Genomic DNA, 19429 nt, shown 5'->3' on the forward strand with positions numbered 1-19429 from the left:
TTTTTCGGCACAGGGTTGATCTATTTTTTTTTTTTTTGATCAAATTCCTGTTGCCTTTGAGCGCTGTTCAGTGACGGACGTTACTGACCAACATCTGTGCTCAATTTTTGGCGCAGGACCTTTTTTTTTTTTTTTTTAACCCCTTCAATTTTTTTTTTAACCCCTTCAATTTTTTTTTTAACCCCTTCAATTTTTTTTTTTTTTTTAACCCCTTCAATTTTTTTTTTTTGTATAAAGTATTTTTTTTTTCTGCACTACATACACACTACACACTACATACCCCCCGGGTTGAAATAAAGTTTGTACCCCCCCCTACACTATACACGTGTTGAAACATTTCACTACCAGTAACACAAAAATAAAAATGGCATCCCAAATGTCATCCCAAATGTCATCCCAGTCATCCAGAAGAATGTATTCAGCGGAGGAGGCATATGCCATGCTTGCTTCTGACTCTGACACAGCCAGTGATGCAAGCGGGGAATTTGAAGGATTCGCCTTAAGCTCCTCTTCCTCCTCTGGTGATGAGGGACCCCCTCAAAGACGCCCCCGTAGAGCAGCTGAGACCCCCCCCCCAATAATTGATCTCGTATGGACCCCACCACCAGACAATTTTGAGCCCCAGGTTCCTGAGTTTTTGGCCATGCCAGGAATCCAATTTGATTCCACAGGTCTCAGAGAAATTGACTTTTTCAAATTATTTTTCTCTGATGATTTTATAAATTTAATGGTGGACCAAACTAATTTATATGCCCAGCAGTTTATTGCTCAAAACCCCACGTCATCATTTGCTAGGTGGACCCCTGTAGATGCAGTAGAGATGATGACGTTTTGGGGTCTGGTGTTTCATATGGGCATAGTAAAAAAGCCAGAAATTAGGCAATATTGGAGTACAGATGTTCTGTACAGCACCCCATTTTACCGTATGGCCATGCCCCGGGCTCGATTTGAGACGATCCTTAAATTTTTGCATTACAACGATAATGCACAGTGCCCACCCAGAGATGATCCCACCTTTGACCGGCTATTCAAAGTCAGGCCGGTCATTGATCATTTCAGTGCCAAATTTGAAGACATGTACATCCCAGATAAATTCATTTGCATAGACGAGTCCCTTATACATTTTAAAGGAAGGGTTAAATTCCGCCAGTACCTTCCCAGTAAGAGGGCAAGGTATGGCATAAAAATGTATAAGCTGTGTGAAAGCACCTCAGGGTACACTCACAGGTTTAGGGTATATGAAGGGAAGGATTCAAGAATTGAACCGCCAGAATGCCCCCCCTCCCTCGTAGGTGTTAGTGGAAAAATTGTCTGGGATTTAGTGCACCCCTTCCTGGATAAAGGTTATCACCTCTATGTGGATAACTTTTACACCAGCATCCCCCTGTTTAAGGCCCTTGGTTCAAGAGGTACAGCAGCTTGCGGTACTGTGCGCAAGAACCAAAGAGGCCTCCCAAAAACGCACATTGCCCAAGTAATGAGAAGGGGTGAAAGCAGGGGAATATGCACCGAAAATATGTTGTTGGTCAAATATAAGGACAAGAGGGATGTCCTTATACTGACAACAATTCACGGAGACAGTACCACCTCCGTCCCTGTACGAGGTACCAGTACCCACACCTCAAAACCTAATTGTATCCTGGATTACAATAGGTACATGGGCGGAGTGGATCTTTCAGATCAGGTACTGAAGCCGTACAGTGCCCTGCGGAAAACAAAAATCTGGTACAAGAAGCTGGCCGTGTATATCATCCAGATGGCACTGTATAACGCTTACGTGCTTTTCCGTTCCACCGGCCAGAGGGGGACATTTATGCACTTTCAAGAGGAAGTCATAAAGGGCCTAATATTTGGGAACCAGCAGGCAGAGGGCCCCAGTACTTCTAGTACTGGCCCCCGTATTGTACCAGGGCAGCATTTTCCTGATGAAATCCCCTCCACTGGAAAAAAGGGCAGGACACAAAAAAGTTTGCTATAAAAAGGGAATAAGAAAGCAAACTATTTTCCAGTGTGACACTTGCCCCGACAAACCCGGCCTATGTATAAAGGAGTGTTTTAAAATATACCACACATCTATGGATTATTAGGTTCAGAATTTCACCGTGCTTCGGGGGTCTTGCTAATGCCACATAGCACCCACCATTCATTCCACCAGAATCTGAGCCGCAAAATCCAAAAATCACTCCTTCCCTTCTGAGTCCTGCCATGCACCCAACTGGTATTTTTTGGTCACATGTGAGGCATTGCCGTACTCGGGAGAAATTGGGGCACAGATTTTGGGGTGCTTTTTCTCCTTCATACCTTCTGAAAATGAAAAATTTTGAGCCAGAACTGCATTTTTGTGTAAAAAAAATGTAATTTTTCATTTTCACTGCCCACTTGTATCAAAATTGGTGAAACCCCTGGGGGTTTGAAATGTACACTATACCCCTAGATGAATTCCCTGAGGGGTGTAGTTTGCAAAATGGGGTCACTTGTGGGGGGGTTCCACTGTATTGGTGCTTTGGGGGTCTTGCTAATGCGACATAGCACCCACCATCATTCCACCAGAATTTGTGCTGCAAAATCCAAATATCACTCCTTCCCTTCTGAGTCCTGCCACTTTTTGGTCACACATGAGGCATTGCCGTACTCGGGAGAAATTGGGGCACAGATTTTGGGGTGCTTTGTCTCCTTCATTCCTTCTGAAAATGAAAAATTTTGAGCCAGAACTGCATTTTTGTGTAAAAAAATGTAATTTTTCATTTTCACTGCCCACTTGTATCAAAATTGGTGAAACCCCTGGGGGTTTGAAATGTACACTATACCCCTAGATGAATTCCCTGAGGGGTGTAGTTTGCAAAATGGGGTCACTTGTGGGGGGGTTCCACTGTATTGGTGCTTTGGGGGTCTTGCTAATGCGACATAGCACCCACCATCATTCCACCAGAATTTGTGCTGCAAAATCCAAATATCACTCCTTCCCTTCTGAGTCCTGCCACTTTTTGGTCACACATGAGGCATTGCCGTACTCGGGAGAAATTGGGGCACAGATTTTGGGGTGCTTTGTCTCCTTCATTCCTTCTGAAAATGAAAAATTTTGAGCCAGAACTGCATTTTTGTGTAAAAAAATGTAATTTTTCATTTTCACTGCCCACTTGTATCAAAATTGGTGAAACCCCTGGGGGTTTGAAATGTACACTATACCCCTAGATGAATTCCCTGAGGGGTGTACTTTGCAAAATGGGGTGACTTGTGGGGGGGTTCCACTGTATTGGTGCAACATAGCACCCACCATTCATTCCACCAAAATCTGTGCTGCAAAATCCAAAAATCACTCCTTCCCTTCTGAGTCCTGCCATGCACCCAACTGGTATTTTTTGGTCACATGTGAGGCATTGCCGTACTCGGGAGAAATTGGGGCACAGATTTTGGGGTGCTTTTTCTCCTTCATACCTTCTGAAAATGAAAAATTTTGAGCCAGAACTGCATTTTTGTGTAAAAAAATTTAATTTTTCATTTTCACTGCCCACTTGTATCAAAATTGGTGAAACCCCTGGGGGTTTGAAATGTACACTATACCCCTAGATGAATTCCCTGAGGGGTGTACTTTGCAAAATGGGGTGACTTGTGGGGGGGTTCCACTGTATTGGTGCAACATAGCACCCACCATTCATTCCACCAAAATCTGTGCTGCAAAATCCAAAAATCACTCCTTCCCTTCTGAGTCCTGCCATGCACCCAACTGGTATTTTTTGGTCACATGTGAGGCATTGCCGTACTCGGGAGAAATTGGGGCACAGATTTTGGGGTGCTTTTTCTCCTTCATACCTTCTGAAAATGAAAAATTTTGAGCCAGAACTGCATTTTTGTGTAAAAAAAATGTAATTTTTCATTTTCACTGCCCACTTGTATCAAAATTGGTGAAACCCCTGGGGGTTTGAAATGTACACTATACCCCTAGATGAATTCCCTGAGGGGTGTAGTTTGCAAAATGGGGTCACTTGTGGGGGGGTTCCACTGTATTGGTGCTTGGGGGGTCTTGCTAATGCGACATAGCACCCACCAAAATTCCACCAGAATCTGAGCTGCAAAATCCAAAAATCACTCCTTCCCTTCTGAGTCCTGCCATGCACCCAACTGGTATTTTTTGGTCACATGTGAGGCATTGCCGTACTCGGGAGACATTGGGACACATATTTTGGGGTGCTTTTTCTCCTTCATACCTTCTGAAAATGAAAAATTTTGAGCCAGAACTGCATTTTTGTGTAAAAAAATGTAATTTTTCATTTTCACTGCCCACTTGTATCAAAATTGGTGAAACCCCTGGGGGTTTGAAATGTACACTATACCCCTAGATGAATTCCCTGAGGGGTGTAGTTTGCAAAATGGGGTCACTTGTGGGGGGGTTCCACTGTATTGGTGCTTGGGGGGTCTTGCTAATGCGACATAGCACCCACCAAAATTCCACCAGAATCTGAGCTGCAAAATCCAAAAATCACTCCTTCCCTTCTGAGTCCTGCCATGCACCCAACTGGTATTTTTTGGTCACATGTGAGGCATTGCCGTACTCGGGAGAAATTGGGGCACAGATTTTGGGGTGCTTTTTCTCCTTCATACCTTCTGAAAATGAAAAATTTTGAGCCAGAACTGCATTTTTGTGTAAAAAATGTAATTTTTCATTTTCACTGCCCACTTGTATCAAAATTGGTGAAACCCCTGGGGGTTTGAAATGTACACTATACCCCTAGATGAATTCCCTGAGGGGTGTACTTTGCAAAATGGGGTGACTTGTGGGGGGGTTCCACTGTATTGGTGCAACATAGCACCCACCATTCATTCCACCAAAATCTGTGCTGCAAAATCCAAAAATCACTCCTTCCCTTCTGAGTCCTGCCATGCACCCAACTGGTATTTTTGGTCACATGTGAGGCATTGCCGTACTCGGGAGAAATTGGGGCACAGATTTTGGGGTGCTTTTTCTCCTTCATACCTTCTGAAAATGAAACATTTTGAGCCAGAACTGCATTTTTGTGTAAAAAAATGTAATTTTTCATTTTCACTGCCCACTTGTATCAAAATTGGTGAAACCCCTGGGGGTTTGAAATGTACACTATACCCCTAGATGAATTCCCTGAGGGGTGTAGTTTGCAAAATGGGGTCACTTGTGGGGGGGTTCCACTGTATTGGTGCTTGGGGGGTCTTGCTAATGCGACATAGCACCCACCAAAATTCCACCAGAATCTGAGCTGCAAAATCCAAAAATCACTCCTTCCCTTCTGAGTCCTGCCATGCACCCAACTGGTATTTTTTGGTCACATGTGAGGCATTGCCGTACTCGGGAGAAATTGGGGCACAGATTTTGGGGTGCTTTTTCTCCTTCATACCTTCTGAAAATGAAAAATTTTGAGCCAGAACTGCATTTTTGTGTAAAAAATGTAATTTTTCATTTTCACTGCCCACTTGTATCAAAATTGGTGAAACCCCTGGGGGTTTGAAATGTACACTATAACCCTAGATGAATTCCCTGAGGGGTGTAGTTTGCAAAATGGGGTCACTTGTGGGGGGGTTCAACTGTATTGGTGCTTGGGGGGTCTTGCTAATGCGACATAGCACCCACCAAAATTCCACCAGAATCTGAGCTGCAAAATCCAAAAATCACTCCTTCCCTTCTGAGTCCTGCCATGCACCCAACTGGTATTTTTTGGTCACATGTGAGGCATTGCCGTACTCGGGAGAAATTGGGGCACAGATTTTGGGGTGCTTTTTCTCCTTCATACCTTCTGAAAATGAAAAATTTTGAGCCAGAACTGCATTTTTGTGTAAAAAAATGTAATTTTTCATTTTCACTGCCCACTTGTATCAAAATTGGTGAAACCCCTGGGGGTTTGAAATGTACACTATACCCCTAGATGAATTCCCTGAGGGGTGTACTTTGCAAAATGGGGTGACTTGTGGGGGGGTTCCACTGTATTGGTGCAACATAGCACCCACCATTCATTCCACCAAAATCTGTGCTGCAAAATCCAAAAATCACTCCTTCCCTTCTGAGTCCTGCCATGCACCCAACTGGTATTTTTTTGGTCACATGTGAGGCATTGCCGTACTCGGGAGAAATTGGGGCACAGATTTTGGGGTGCTTTTTCTCCTTCATACCTTCTGAAAATGAAAAATTTTGAGCCAGAACTGCATTTTTGTGTAAAAAAATTTAATTTTTCATTTTCACTGCCCACTTGTATCAAAATTGGTGAAACCCCTGGGGGTTTGAAATGTACACTATACCCCTAGATCAATTCCCTGAGGGGTGTAGTTTGCAAAATGGGGTCACTTGTGGGGGGGTTCCACTGTATTGGTGCTTGGGGGGTCTTGCTAATGCGACATAGCACCCACCAAAATTCCACCAGAATCTGAGCTGCAAAATCCAAAAATCACTCCTTCCCTTCTGAGTCCTGCCATGCACCCAACTGGTATTTTTTGGTCACATGTGAGGCATTGCCGTACTCGGGAGAAATTGGGGCACAGATTTTGGGGTGCTTTGTCTCCTTCATACCTTCTGAAAATGACAAATTTGGAGCCAGAACTGCATTTTTGTGTAAAAAAAATAATTTTTCATTTTCACTGCCCAGTTGTACCACAATTGGTGAAACCCCTGGGGGTTTGAAATGTACACTATACCCCTAGATGAATTCCCTGAGGGGTGTAGTTTGCAAAATGGGGTCACTTGTGGGGGGGTTCCTAACTTTTAGCATCTTATGGTGCCTAGAAACCTACATGGTGCCTAAAAAATAATCTCATAAAAAGGAGGCTCCAAAATCAAGTAGGTGCTCCTTCTATTATGAAGCCTGTGGTTTGGTCAACGTGCACACTAGGGCCACATATAGGATATTTATGAAAACAAAAGAATTGGGGGAATCAATTTTTAGTCACATTTCTCTAGTAAAATCTACTGTGTTCCTTAGAAAAATGTATTAAAATTGCAAATCTGCAAAAAAAATGAAATTTTGAAATTTCACCTACACTTTGTTTTAATTCCTGTGAAACACCTAAAGGGTTAACAAACTTCCAAAATGCTGTTTTGAATACTGTGAGGGGTGCAGTTTTTGAAATGGTATCATTTATGGGGGTGTCTCACATACAAGTCCCTCAAAGTCACATCAGAACTGAACTGGTCCCTAAAAAAATCAGTGTTTGAAATTTTCTTGAAAATTTGAGAATTTGCTATTCATATTGTAAGCCTCCTAGTGTCCAAAAAAATTAAAAGGAAGTTGAAATAATGATGGAAACATAAAGTAGACATATGGTCTATGTTAGTTATTAACTATTTTGAGTGGTATGATTATTTGTCTCACAAGCAGAAAATTTAACATTTTGCAAATTGCTAAATTTTCCATTTTTTTTACGACATTTTGGTATTTTTCACAAAAAAACACAGACTGTATCGACCCAAATTTACCACTAATTTGAAGTACAATGTGTCACGAAAAAACTCAAAATCACTGGGATAAGTAAAAGCAAAAAAAAGTTATCCCCACTTAAGTGAGACATGTCAGATTTGAAAAAAAGGGCTCTGTCAGGAACGCAAAAACTGGCTCTGTCAGGAAGGGGTTAAGGGGAGTTCTGCAAGGGTCTATGTTAGGGCCACTTCTTTTTAACATAGTTATTAAGGACTTATGCGATGGCCTAGTACCAGTGTCCATTTTAGCAGATGACACTAAACTATGTAAGGAAATTAAAACTAAACAGGATGCAGTCTCTTTACAGAAAGACTTAAAAACTGAAGGGTTGGTCACAAAATGGAAGAGTTAGATGAATATTTATAAATGTAAGGTTATGCATTTTGAGAGCAGAAACGAATGAGCAGCCTACAGTATAAATTATGTAGGGCAGGCATGTCCAAACTGTGGCCCTCCAGCTGTTGTGAAATTACACATCCCAGCATGCCTTGCCATAGTTGTTAGCATTCGTAATAGTAAAACTGTTGCAAGGCATGCTGGGATGTGTAGTTTCACAACAGCTGGAGGGCCATAGTTTAGACATGCCTGATGTTGGGGAATTGTTAATGGAGAAGGACTTGGGGCTACTCATTGACAGCAGACTGAAGAACCATACACACTGGGCGATATTGCTCATAATATCAATAACTATGCACGCTCCCGCTCTTCGTTAACAATGAGTGATATGATCCAAACATTAAGGTCAATTTGGCAATATAGCCAAGTGACCTGCACATTCAACGGACCCTGGTGACATCACTGACCAATATCGGCATCCAAAATCATTCAGTGTGTATGGACAGTATCATCTGCGACCCCCTTCGTGTAGTGTGTATGGGGCTTAAACTTCACTATACAATGTCAAGGAGCAGCAGCGAAGGACAATAAGGTATTAGCCTCCATAAAAAGGGGCAAAGAGCAGCACAAAGAGGATAGAATACATTGTAATTTTGCTACTTAATAAATCATTGGTACGGCCTCATCTAGAATACGGTGTACAGTTCTGGCCAGCACTCCATAAAAAGGACATATTGGAACTTGAAAAGGTTCAAAGAAAAGCAAAAACATTGATTAAGGTTTATTGGGTTATGAAAAAAAGCTAGCCAGGTCAGGTATGTTTACATTTGAGAAGTGGCATCTAAGACGATATATGATTAATGTATATAAATACATATATGGTCTATACAGTGAACTAGCTGGCAATCTGTTACCAAAAGGACGATGCACAGGATATGTGGTCAACCGTAAAGTTAGAGGACAGGCAATTTCTCATCCAGCGTAGGAAAAGTTTCTTTACAGCAGGGGTGGAGAACCTCAGGCCTGAGGGCCGTATGCGGCCCCTGTACCCGGGCTGAGTGGCCCACCCACCCGCCTGAAGGCTTTGCCAGGTGTCAAGTACAGGGGAGAGGTCGGTAATTCTCGCGAGATTCCTCTTAATCAACAGCAGCCGGAGACTGTCAGTCCTACTCAGCGGCAGCCGCCGGAGCGTGGGACGGCTGCAGCAGGACAATCTGTAAGAGAAATTTTTACATATGGCCGCCGAAAGATTTTTTTCCCCCCATACAAACGGCCCTTGGCACAAAAAAGGTTCCCCACCCCTGCTTTACCGTAAGGGCAGTTAAGATATGGAATACTTTGCCAAAGAAGTTTGTGATGGCAGATTTAATTGCTACATATAAAAATGGGTTCCTTTTTTTTGTGCCAGAAAATCGTATCCACCCCCACGTCACCCCCCAAGTATAAACGTGAACCCGAAGCGTGGCGAGCGCAGCGTGCCCGCGAGGGGCGGCGGTATGCGTCTTACGACCTTTTCATACCCCCACTATCCACGTCGGTGTGGAGTTGATTTTATAAGCGTCGGGCTCGGTGGCTCGCCACACTATATAAAATCGACTCCACGCCGACGTGGATAGTGGGGGTATGAAAAGGCCGTAGGACGCGTACCACCGCCCCTCGCATCCCATCGCATGGCATTGTATGTCATATACAATTTTAAAATTGTAAGACATTGTGGAACATCGCGCGGTATCGCATGCGATGGGCGCCGTGATAGTACAAGCTTTTGCTTGTAAAATAAAAACTGGCTTATTCAAAAATATGTATCCTTATATCCATTCATCTTTTCATATACTTCACTAAATTCATAATAAAAGAGTAGATATTTTCATTTGTTTCCAATTAAAAGTTCTTGTTCATTTTCAGTTTTTTATGTTATTTTTAATACAATCATTGAACTGTTCACTAACAAAGCATACATCAGCACAAGTTTGAAGCTATATCATAACAACAGGTCAGTTCATCTGCTTATGAAAGAAAATGTTGAAACAGAATATCATTGGGGCTCCCTCTAATACAAAATATGACCAGTGCTGATTTTTCAGAAGGTGCCGGACTGTTGGTTCTCTCCACAGTAGCTGTTCAATAATGATTCCAGAAAATAAACATCTAAAAGACTTGTCCAGACTAGGAAAGCTACTATAAAGTTATTTTGACCCTGCCGTGTTGTTTTACTTGAGTGCCACACCAATCTCCATTATATACCTTTACCCCATAGAAAGTATACACTGGCAATAAAAAATATCAAATGAAATGTAAATAATAAATATTTTTTCCTTATAGTACATCGTAAGTCCATAACACAAAAAACACTGATCCTTTACTGGAGCTCCTGTGATTGATCTTCAAATGCATATGACTTCAAACAGGTGTCATAGTGCAAGAAAACATAAAACATACAATTGGATGGCAGATATGAACAACTTCTATCTAGTTTGCCCATGTACACATACACACTAGAGTTATGGTGTATCAATCATGTGCAAGAGTATACTTTCATTAGAACTGGGTGATCAACACTTATTTAAAGTTTTATTCTTACAATTGTGTGTACATATGTTAATATACAAGTATGTATGCACATGTATTGTCTTGAAACCTCAAAAAATATAAAGATAAAGTTTTGAAATGCTAGTGGAAAAGAAGCAATACATTTCAGGTTACGGAAATTATTGGGCGGATTTTGTTTTAAATATAACAGATTATAGAGGTTTTATACTTTGCATCAGCAGAATACAACACATTTTTTTATTATAGTGGTATGAAGATGGTCCAATATCTTGACATTTGAGTAACATTAAAAACTTGGTCATATGTCTTCACATAAGTTTAAAGATGGTTGAAATGTTTGACTGACTTCTGCCCATTGGTGTTTTATTCAGCAAACAGCTTGGAGTATAAAAACTATTTTCACCCAGCAACATAAGGGGGTATTCAATCTCCCGCCGCTAATCCCCACGGGAGAAATAGGGGTGGGACTTTCTCGACCGCATTGAACAGGGATCTCGGCAGAATAGGCCTGACTTTAGAAGCAGTCGGGCCCGTTCTGCCGAGAACAGCCGTGGATTGTCAAGCTCCTGGCCGCATCTCGATGATCCACGGACATATCTCGCGCTCACATCCCATTTTCAGCATTCGGCAGGAGGGACATTAAATCCCACCCGCGGATTGCCAGTCGAGCCGGCTGAGAACAGGACAGGGTCACGGCTGTCAGACCATCCCGACAGTCGTGACCTAAGATTGAATATCCCCCATAGAATGGTCTAAAAAAATAAATGTTTAAATCCTTGCTTAACGTATATATAAAATAAATATAACAGTGCAAATCGCACCATTTAGCTTCACCTTATGAAGCAGTATTCTACTCTTCCATGACGGAACCCTCCAAAATGTAAGCTGATTTTAGGAGTGAGCAATATTATGTGGGGGTTCATTTGCATGCTGTAGAGTATTGATGTACATGTTGGGTCTTAGTACATAAGAGCACATTTTGAGGGGCTATATTCATACAAATGAAGATAATTACATCCCAAATACAGTTTTCATGCTGATTTTTAACACTTAAAATTAAAGATGGTGTGTAGCTGTTCACGCGGGCCACACAGGCGTGATTATTGGAGAAGCCCAAACCTTTAGCAACATTCCTTTCCCTACAATTTTTTTAGGCTTGTCCTCCTTCTCTTGGGGGTTCAAGTATTTAAAGGTCCATCTTTTTTTTATCAATATTTAATCAATGGCATTATTGCAACATTTGTGTTGTTTCAGGAGGGATGCAGTTAAAATCCCGGCGGTCGGGATGCCGGCGTTCAGAATCCCGACGCCGGAATGCCGACACATTCTCCCTCCTGGGGTGTCCACGACACCCCTGTAGAGAGAATAAATTAGTGTGCCGAGCGTAGCGAGGCACCTGGCCCGCTGCGTGGCGAGCGCAGCGAGCCCGCAAGGGGGGGCGATCCACGTCCCCCCCTTGTCGGGATTCCGACATCGGGATTCTGAACGCCGGGATTCTGAACGCCGGGATTCAATACTGAATCCGTTTCAGGGGACACACATTTACTAACAATACTTTCTATATTAATTGTTAAATATTAATAACCGTTTTTTAGTAATGAAAACTCATCATGAAAATTGTCTTTCAGTAAATATACCAATTGGACTCGTATTTGCACCTATCAAGTTTTCTGAATGAAAGCTATTATATGTGTGGGTATATTAAACATTTTTATATATCTGCAGATATACTCTGGCCACAATGTTAGCATTGATAAAGTTGCTCAAAATCAAATCAGTCAAATTATGGTGTGACATAGCAACAACAGATGCATCTAATCATGTTAGTTATCGGGATCTTCTTCCTCTCCTGTTGTCCCAATGTCATGCCTTTGTAGCTCTCCATCACCAATAAACTCCTCTGCATCTTCTACACTTGTCCAAACACTAGTCCTGTTGCATTAATAGAACAAGAAAAAATATATAACTGCAGAAATGGACACATTATATATATATATTTATATATTTTCACTTTATTCCATAGAAAGGATGACAATGAGATCCACTGAAATGTTGTTTGATATAGAAATAAAAGTATAACACACTAGAATCAATGTATATACACTGCTCAAAAAAAATAAAGGGAACACTAACATAACACGTCTTATTGAATACTTTGGCCTTTACATAGTTGAATGTGCTGACAACAAAATCACACAAAAAATATCAATGGAAATCAAATGTATTAACCCATGGAGGTCTGGATTTGGAGTCACAATCAAAATTAAAGTGAAAAAAACACACTAAAGACCTCATGATCCAACTTTGATGTAATGTCCTTAAAACTATTCAAAATGAGGCTTAGTAGTGTGTGTGTGGCCTCCATGTGCCTGTATGACCTCCCTACAACACCTGGGTATGCTCCAGATGAGGTGGCGGATGGTCCCTGAGGGATCTCCTCCCACACCTGGACTAAAGCATCCACCAACTCCTGGACAGTCTGTGGTGCAACGTGGCGTTGGTGGATGGAGTGAGACATGATGTCCCAGATGTGCTCAATTTAATTCAGGTCTGGGGAATAGGTGGGCCAGTCCATAGCATCAATGCCTTTGTCTTGCAGGAGCTGCTGACACACTCCAGCCACATGAGGTCTAGCATGGTCTTGCATTAGGAGGAACCCAAGGCCAACCGCACCAGCATATGGTCGCACCAGCATATGGTCTCACAAGGTGTCTGAGGATCTCATCTCAGTACCTAATGGCAGTCAGGCAACCTCTGGCGAGAACATGGAGGGCTGTATGGCCCCCAAAAGAAATGCCACCCCACACAAGTATTGACCCACTGCCATACAGCTCATACTGGAGGATGTTGCAGGCAGCAGAATGTTCTCCTTGGTTGCTCCAGACTCTGCACGTCTGTCACATGTGCTCAGTGTGAACCTGCTTTTATCTGTGAAGAGCACAGGGCGCCAGTGGCGAATTTGCCAATGTTGGTGTTCACTGACAGATGCCAAACATCCTGCACGGTGTTGGGTTGTAAGCACAATCCCCACCTGTGGACGTCGGGTCCATGGAGTAAGTTTCTGACTGTTTCAGTAGACACATGCACATTTGTGGCCTGCTGGAGGTAATTTGGCAGGGTTCTGGCAGTGCTCCTAATGTTCCTCCGTGCACAAAGGCAGCAGTATCGGTCCTGCCTCCTCCACATCTCCTGATCTACTGGCCTGTCTCATGGTAGCGCCTCCATGCTCTGGACACTACGCTGACACACAGCAAACCTTCTTGCCACAGCTCGCATTGATGTGCCATCCTGGATGAGCTGCACTACCTGAGCCACTTGTGTGGGTTGTAGACACCTTCTCATGCTACCACTAGAGTGAAAGCACCGCCAGCTTTCAAAAGTGACTAAAACATCAGCCAGAAAGCATAGGAGCTGAGAAGTGGTCTGTGGTGACCACCTGCAGAACACGATTTTAAATCAGTGTTGCTTCCTAAATGGACAGTTTGATTTCACAGAAGTGTGATTGACTTGGCGTTACATTGTGTTGATTACGTGTTCCCTTTATTTTTTTTGAGCAGTGTATAAAGGTAAAAAATTATTAAACTAATATATTTCACTGGCCAGTGATAGAGACAAAAATGAAATATCTAATATATACATACTGCTAGTTAATTAACTAATGTAGCACGGCTGTTATTTCTTGAGCAAGCCAGTGGATTGTTAACAGTTGTTTTTAAACACTGTCTGCAGTGGATCATAGATATTTTAGAACCTTGATGATTCTCTTGTCCGCTGTCTGGTCTGGCCAGACCAAAAAATAAAATAGAAAATGCAATCAAAAATAAATTTCCCAATCCCTGCTAGCTGCTAATCATTCAGACACTGTTAAAACAATGCTGAATTAAGGTGTAACAGTACTTGCATTACAGGCAGGCATAAAGAGGATCCCCTTTTGGATATTGGGATAGTGTAGGTAGCAATCAGTCATATGACGCTTCCTCTGCCTCCTTTAAGGTATCAGCGGCATCATCAGATATAGAATTTGTTTATATATATATATATATATATATATATATATATATATATACACAAAAAAGATGAAAAGAGAAACGCACGAATGAGCAATAAATCAGACAATATTTACTGTTCTTAATATGCTCACATACATTAAGGTCAAAAGATGAATGCTTGCCAGCCGTATGTACAACACAATTCCAGAATATACTCTGCAAGGATGCATCACGATACCCCAGGAACAACTGCCAGATGCCTGTCGCAAAAAACAAACGTCGGAGCCGCCGAAGGGAAGGATGCAGAGTCTCAGCTGGATCAACAGTGGAAGGGAGACGTCGCCACGTCAGACCATCACAAGCCACGCCCAACGCGTTTCGTCACTGGGAAGGACTTCGTCAGGGGACGAAGTCCTTCCCAGTGACGAAACGCGTTGGGCGTGGCTTGTGATGGTCTGACGTGGCGACGTCTCCCTTCCACTGTTGATCCAGCTGAGACTCTGCATCCTTCCCTTCGGCGGCTCCGACGTTTTGTTTTTGCGACAGGCATCTGGCAGTTGTTCCTGGGGTATCGTGATACATCCTTGCAGAGTATATTCTGGAATCGTGTTGTACATACGGCTGGCAAGCATTCATCTTTTAACCTTAATGTATGTGAGCATATTAAGAACAGTAAATATTGTCTGATTTATTGCTCATTCGTGCGTTTCTCTTTTCATCTTTTTTGCAAGCATTTCCGTTTGGGATTGGTACTATCCTTGAAAGAGGGACTGCACACATTTTGGACATTGTGGACTCATAGGACACAGACTTTCTTGCGCTGGGTATCTTGTTTTTTATATATATATATATATATATATATATATATATATATATATATGTATGTATGTATGCATGTGTGTGAAGTATCCAATGGGCAGCACTCCCAAATACTATGGTAACCTGCTCCAGTGCCCTCCTGGTGAACCTGTCTCCCCCCCTCCCCCAAAATTGTACGTGTAATAGACGGCGGCACCCGGAGGCAACAAACTGGCGATACTGCTTGATTATCCATGATTATCCAGCTGCAGTATTTGCACCTTGCTGCTTGGATGTCATGATGTGTGGTCCGAAAAGTCGACTGTATCTCTATTGGTGACATCATTAAAAAATTTATTTTACTATATTTGACTTGGCCAGTATCCTCTGTTTAGACTTAAAACCAAACTATATACCTATATATACAGGTATACATAAAAGGAACAGGAGGCGAAAATAGTGTAGTACGGTTTTAAATGAAAAGTTTACTTCCCATGCACTCTGGTGAAACTGGCTGGTTAGCTTTTTTGATACAGAATACTGCTAATGAGGCGGCCGGATTGATGCGTACGCTCGCTTCTGGCCAGGGCTATGCGTTCCAAGGCGGTGGAACGCACGGACTGTAGTGAAGTTTCTGGCTTTTTCAGTTCTTTCTATACTCTTACCTGCCCAAGTTTGATATATTATGTAGAATGCTGGGTTAGAATACCATAGCTTTGTTGATTGTGCAACTAGCTGCAGTATATTTATATATTTAGTGTGTATATGTGTGTGATTGGTTAACAATCTACCCATGTGACCTCTATGCCTATCTATACCTTACCTGGTGCCATTTGAAATTAGGTGCTTGGTGTCGAAGGAGTATCCTTTTCTGCTGCTGCTGTTCGGACAAAGTTCCCCAAGGGGATCAAAACGTTAACAATTTCTATGTAAACAAAAAATTCTGATAAAACCTTTATTAATCCAAATGGAACTTCGCAAAAATGTGCTGTATTATGCAAAGGCAAAAACCAACATTTCGGGGCTAGCGCCCCTTTGTCAAGGTGTGCCCCGAAGTCCTTTGAGTGCCAGCCTTATTTCTATACTATCTATCCACTTCGGAAGGGCACCGGGGCCGCTGACTAAGAGAGGAGAGTGCCAGGCCGCACGGCTCCGTGATAACAGTTATGTTAGTGAGAAAAAGGGTCAATTTGGACCCGGAACGTCGACCATGTCTTGAGTCTTTTAGATGGATTAAAGTTTTGTACTTTTAATGGATTCTGAACAAAGTCTGGTGCGCTCTTTACTTCTATGGATATATATCATGTGTGTGTGTCTGTCTGTGTATATATATATATATATATATATATATATATATTTATTCTCCAAAAGAAGGCACTCCACGCAGTTTTATGCAATTAAAAAGCTGTATTGAGATGCTCCATATAGCCTAGTACTTTCGGAGCCTTCCGCTCCTTCCTCAGGGCATGGGCAACAGCAATCACAAACATCAACAGTGTGTCCCCAGCACCCCCCTACACATAACATATATATATATATATATGTATATATCATGTATGTATATATGAATATATCTATATCATGTATAGATATATATCTATATCATGTATAGATATATATCTATATCATGTATAGATATATATCTATATCATGTATAGATATATATCTATATTATGTATAGATATATATCTATTTATATATATATATATATATATATATATATATATATATAATGTATATATCTATAGCGATATATATATATATATTTCCAGATGCTTAATCAAAAGCGGAGGCACTCACCATTGCAGCAAAAAGTCAGTCACTTTATTTTTAAAGTCGACGTTTCGACCCAAATAGGGCCTTTGCCAAGACAAGACAGGTAGACCCATAGGTACACCAGAAGGAAGGTAAACTCCCAAGCTCCTTCACTGTCTATCAGCCAGTGAAGGAGCTTGGGAGTTTACTACATTGCGGTGATAACTTGAGAGGTGATACGACTACCCGGACCTAACTTCATTTGGCCTATAAGGTGTATCGTTTAATTACGGCCCTGTGAGTCCATTAGTTTAGGACCTCATCCTTACGGAAACAACTGACACGTTAAAGCCTGATTGGCTTCCCCTAAAATCCACCCTCTTATTGATTTTATCTTGTCTGAAAGAAACAGTAGTTGCCAGACAGGTCTATTATTAAATTCTGTTGTCAAACCCCTAATGAAGTCGTTTTGACGAAACACGTTGGGTTGCAATAAAGAACTTTTATCCCAAACGAATCTCACGTGTCATTCTGGAAGGGGACAAGGAATTGTCATATTAAGTGTGATTGATGTATTTCAGTGATTGCTGTTCAATTGACTAGGTGGTACCAAGTCCAGCGCTCTCCGATAAACCCATCTTTTTGTGTATCTTTTTCTGTCAGACTCTCACTAACAGGAGAGCCTTATCGGAGTAGCAGCTCAATATAATCATCTAGCGCAAGACGAAGGCCATATTGTATTGTAATATATATATATATATATATATATAAGAAAAAGGGTGAGAAGGGCGCCTACTAGTGTAGAATTTTAGTGTAATGTGGCTCCCACCACCACTACAGGACGGAACGGCACCCCACAAATATAGTAGTACCATATGCAGTGGTATCACACCACTGTTATTTCAGCTTGTCACAGCATATATTCCAAAGGCCAGGTTTAGCATATATTCCTTCTCCTCACGTGTATGGACACCAATATATACAACGACAAGGATAGAAGAAAGCAGAATAGTGTAATATTGCTAAGAAGATTTTATTATCACCGCATCAACAACAATAAGAATGCGTACAATGTTTAAAAAAATCAGTGCTTATCTGATACTGGCTCCACATCCGCTCAGTCAGGTAAGTATCCCCATATGGCATAGGAGAGTCCCTCAACGCGTTTCGTACTCGTTTCCTCAACCTGGACTTCTTCAGGAGTGTGTCTACTATAGGCTTCCTATCCCATATATATATTAATGTATATATAGTAATGGCAATTAATGCTTTTTGCGGTCACCACTTCCGGGAAACGGCATTTGGAACGCATTCAGATTTACTTCCGGTTCCCCATGACACGCACGGGGCTTCCGTTTTTTTTTTACAGAGATATGACCAACAGTGATTTAACTTCAAATATTCTATCCAATAGTCATATTACAGCTTCTGGAGCCCCGTGATAAATGCGGGGTTATCGCTGAACCTCTGTACAGCACCACAGAGATATTTCCTCTAACTGGGAGTCAGTTTCTTCTATCCTTGTCATTGTATATATTGGTGTCAATACACGTGAGGAGAAGGAATATATGCTAAACCTGGCCTTTGGAATATATGCTGTGACAAGCTGAAATAACAGTGGTGTGACACCACTGCATACGGTACTACTATATTTGAGGGGTGCCGTTCCGTCCTGTAGTGGTGGTGGGAGCCACATTACACTAAAATACTACACTAGTAGGCGCCCTTCTCACCCTTTTTCTTTTAGACTACTTAAAACGGTTTCTCAGAACAGAAATCATCAGGAAAGGAGCTGCCGCCCTGAAGAAGAGGGCCTGTGTTAATAAGAACCTAAAAACACAAAAACGGTGTTTATGTGGACAGCAGTGTGAGACTACTAATATTAGGGCTTTCAGCGCTAGTACCACCCCCCGTATTTGGATATATATATATTATATATATATATATATAGCGTGGTGACGGCGGCACTCGAATAAAAGACACAAACTGCCAGGGGTATCCCAACGTTTCAAGCCCTTGCGGGCCCTTTATCAAGGTGCAGAAGGGCCCGCAAGGATAAAGGGCCCGCAAGGGCTTGAAACGTTGGGATACCCCTGGCAGTTTGTGTCTTTTATTCGAGTGCCGCCGTCACCACGCTGTAATACCTGCTTCATTGCTTTGATTTTTGGAGGGCACCGGCTAGTTTGTTTATGGTTTTCGACACACCATTGGAGTGCCACACTCATCCAAAACACTATATAACTATATATATATATATATATATATATATATATATATATATATATATATATAGAGAGAGAGAGAGAGAGAGAGAGAGAGAGAGAGAGAGAGAGAGAGAGAGAGAGAGAGAGAGAGAGAGAGAGAGAGAGAGAGAGAGAGAGAGAGAGAGAGAGAGAGAGAGAGAGAGACAGAGACAATCATGTATATATCTATAAATATATATCATGTATATATATATATATATATATCATACATATATCATGCATACATACACACATATATATATATATCATATATAGATAGATATATATGTATACATGATATATATATGTATACATGATATATATA

At 41.7% G+C, this 19429-nt stretch overlaps 2 protein-coding genes across 4 annotated transcripts in view; one reads left to right on the forward strand and one right to left on the reverse strand.

Annotated features, from left to right (window-relative positions):
- LOC146074234 (uncharacterized) overlaps positions 1-19429 on the forward strand; it is a 62844-nt gene that overhangs the window by 39685 nt on the left and 3730 nt on the right. The window lies entirely within an intron of this gene.
- Positions 9668-19429, reverse strand: part of ZNF346 (zinc finger protein 346) — a 70329-nt gene continuing 60567 nt past the window's right edge. The window contains exons 7-8 of one of the 3 annotated variants that reach the window (XM_083182121.1): positions 15930-15986; positions 9668-12251 (exon numbers count right to left, since the gene is read on the reverse strand). In XM_083182121.1, the coding sequence (XP_083038247.1) occupies positions 12143-12251; positions 15930-15986 (166 nt within the window). In that variant the 3' untranslated portion in view covers positions 9668-12142. Of the gene's footprint in view, positions 12252-15929; positions 15987-16006; positions 16032-19429 lie in introns of those variants that run through there. The other 2 variants (XM_083182123.1, XM_083182124.1) reach the window with 2 other exon arrangements.

This window comes from Crinia signifera, chromosome 4, assembly GCF_055691185.1.
Source record: "Crinia signifera chromosome 4, ASM5569118v1, whole genome shotgun sequence".
In the NCBI taxonomy this organism is placed as follows: domain Eukaryota; kingdom Metazoa; phylum Chordata; class Amphibia; order Anura; family Myobatrachidae; genus Crinia; species Crinia signifera.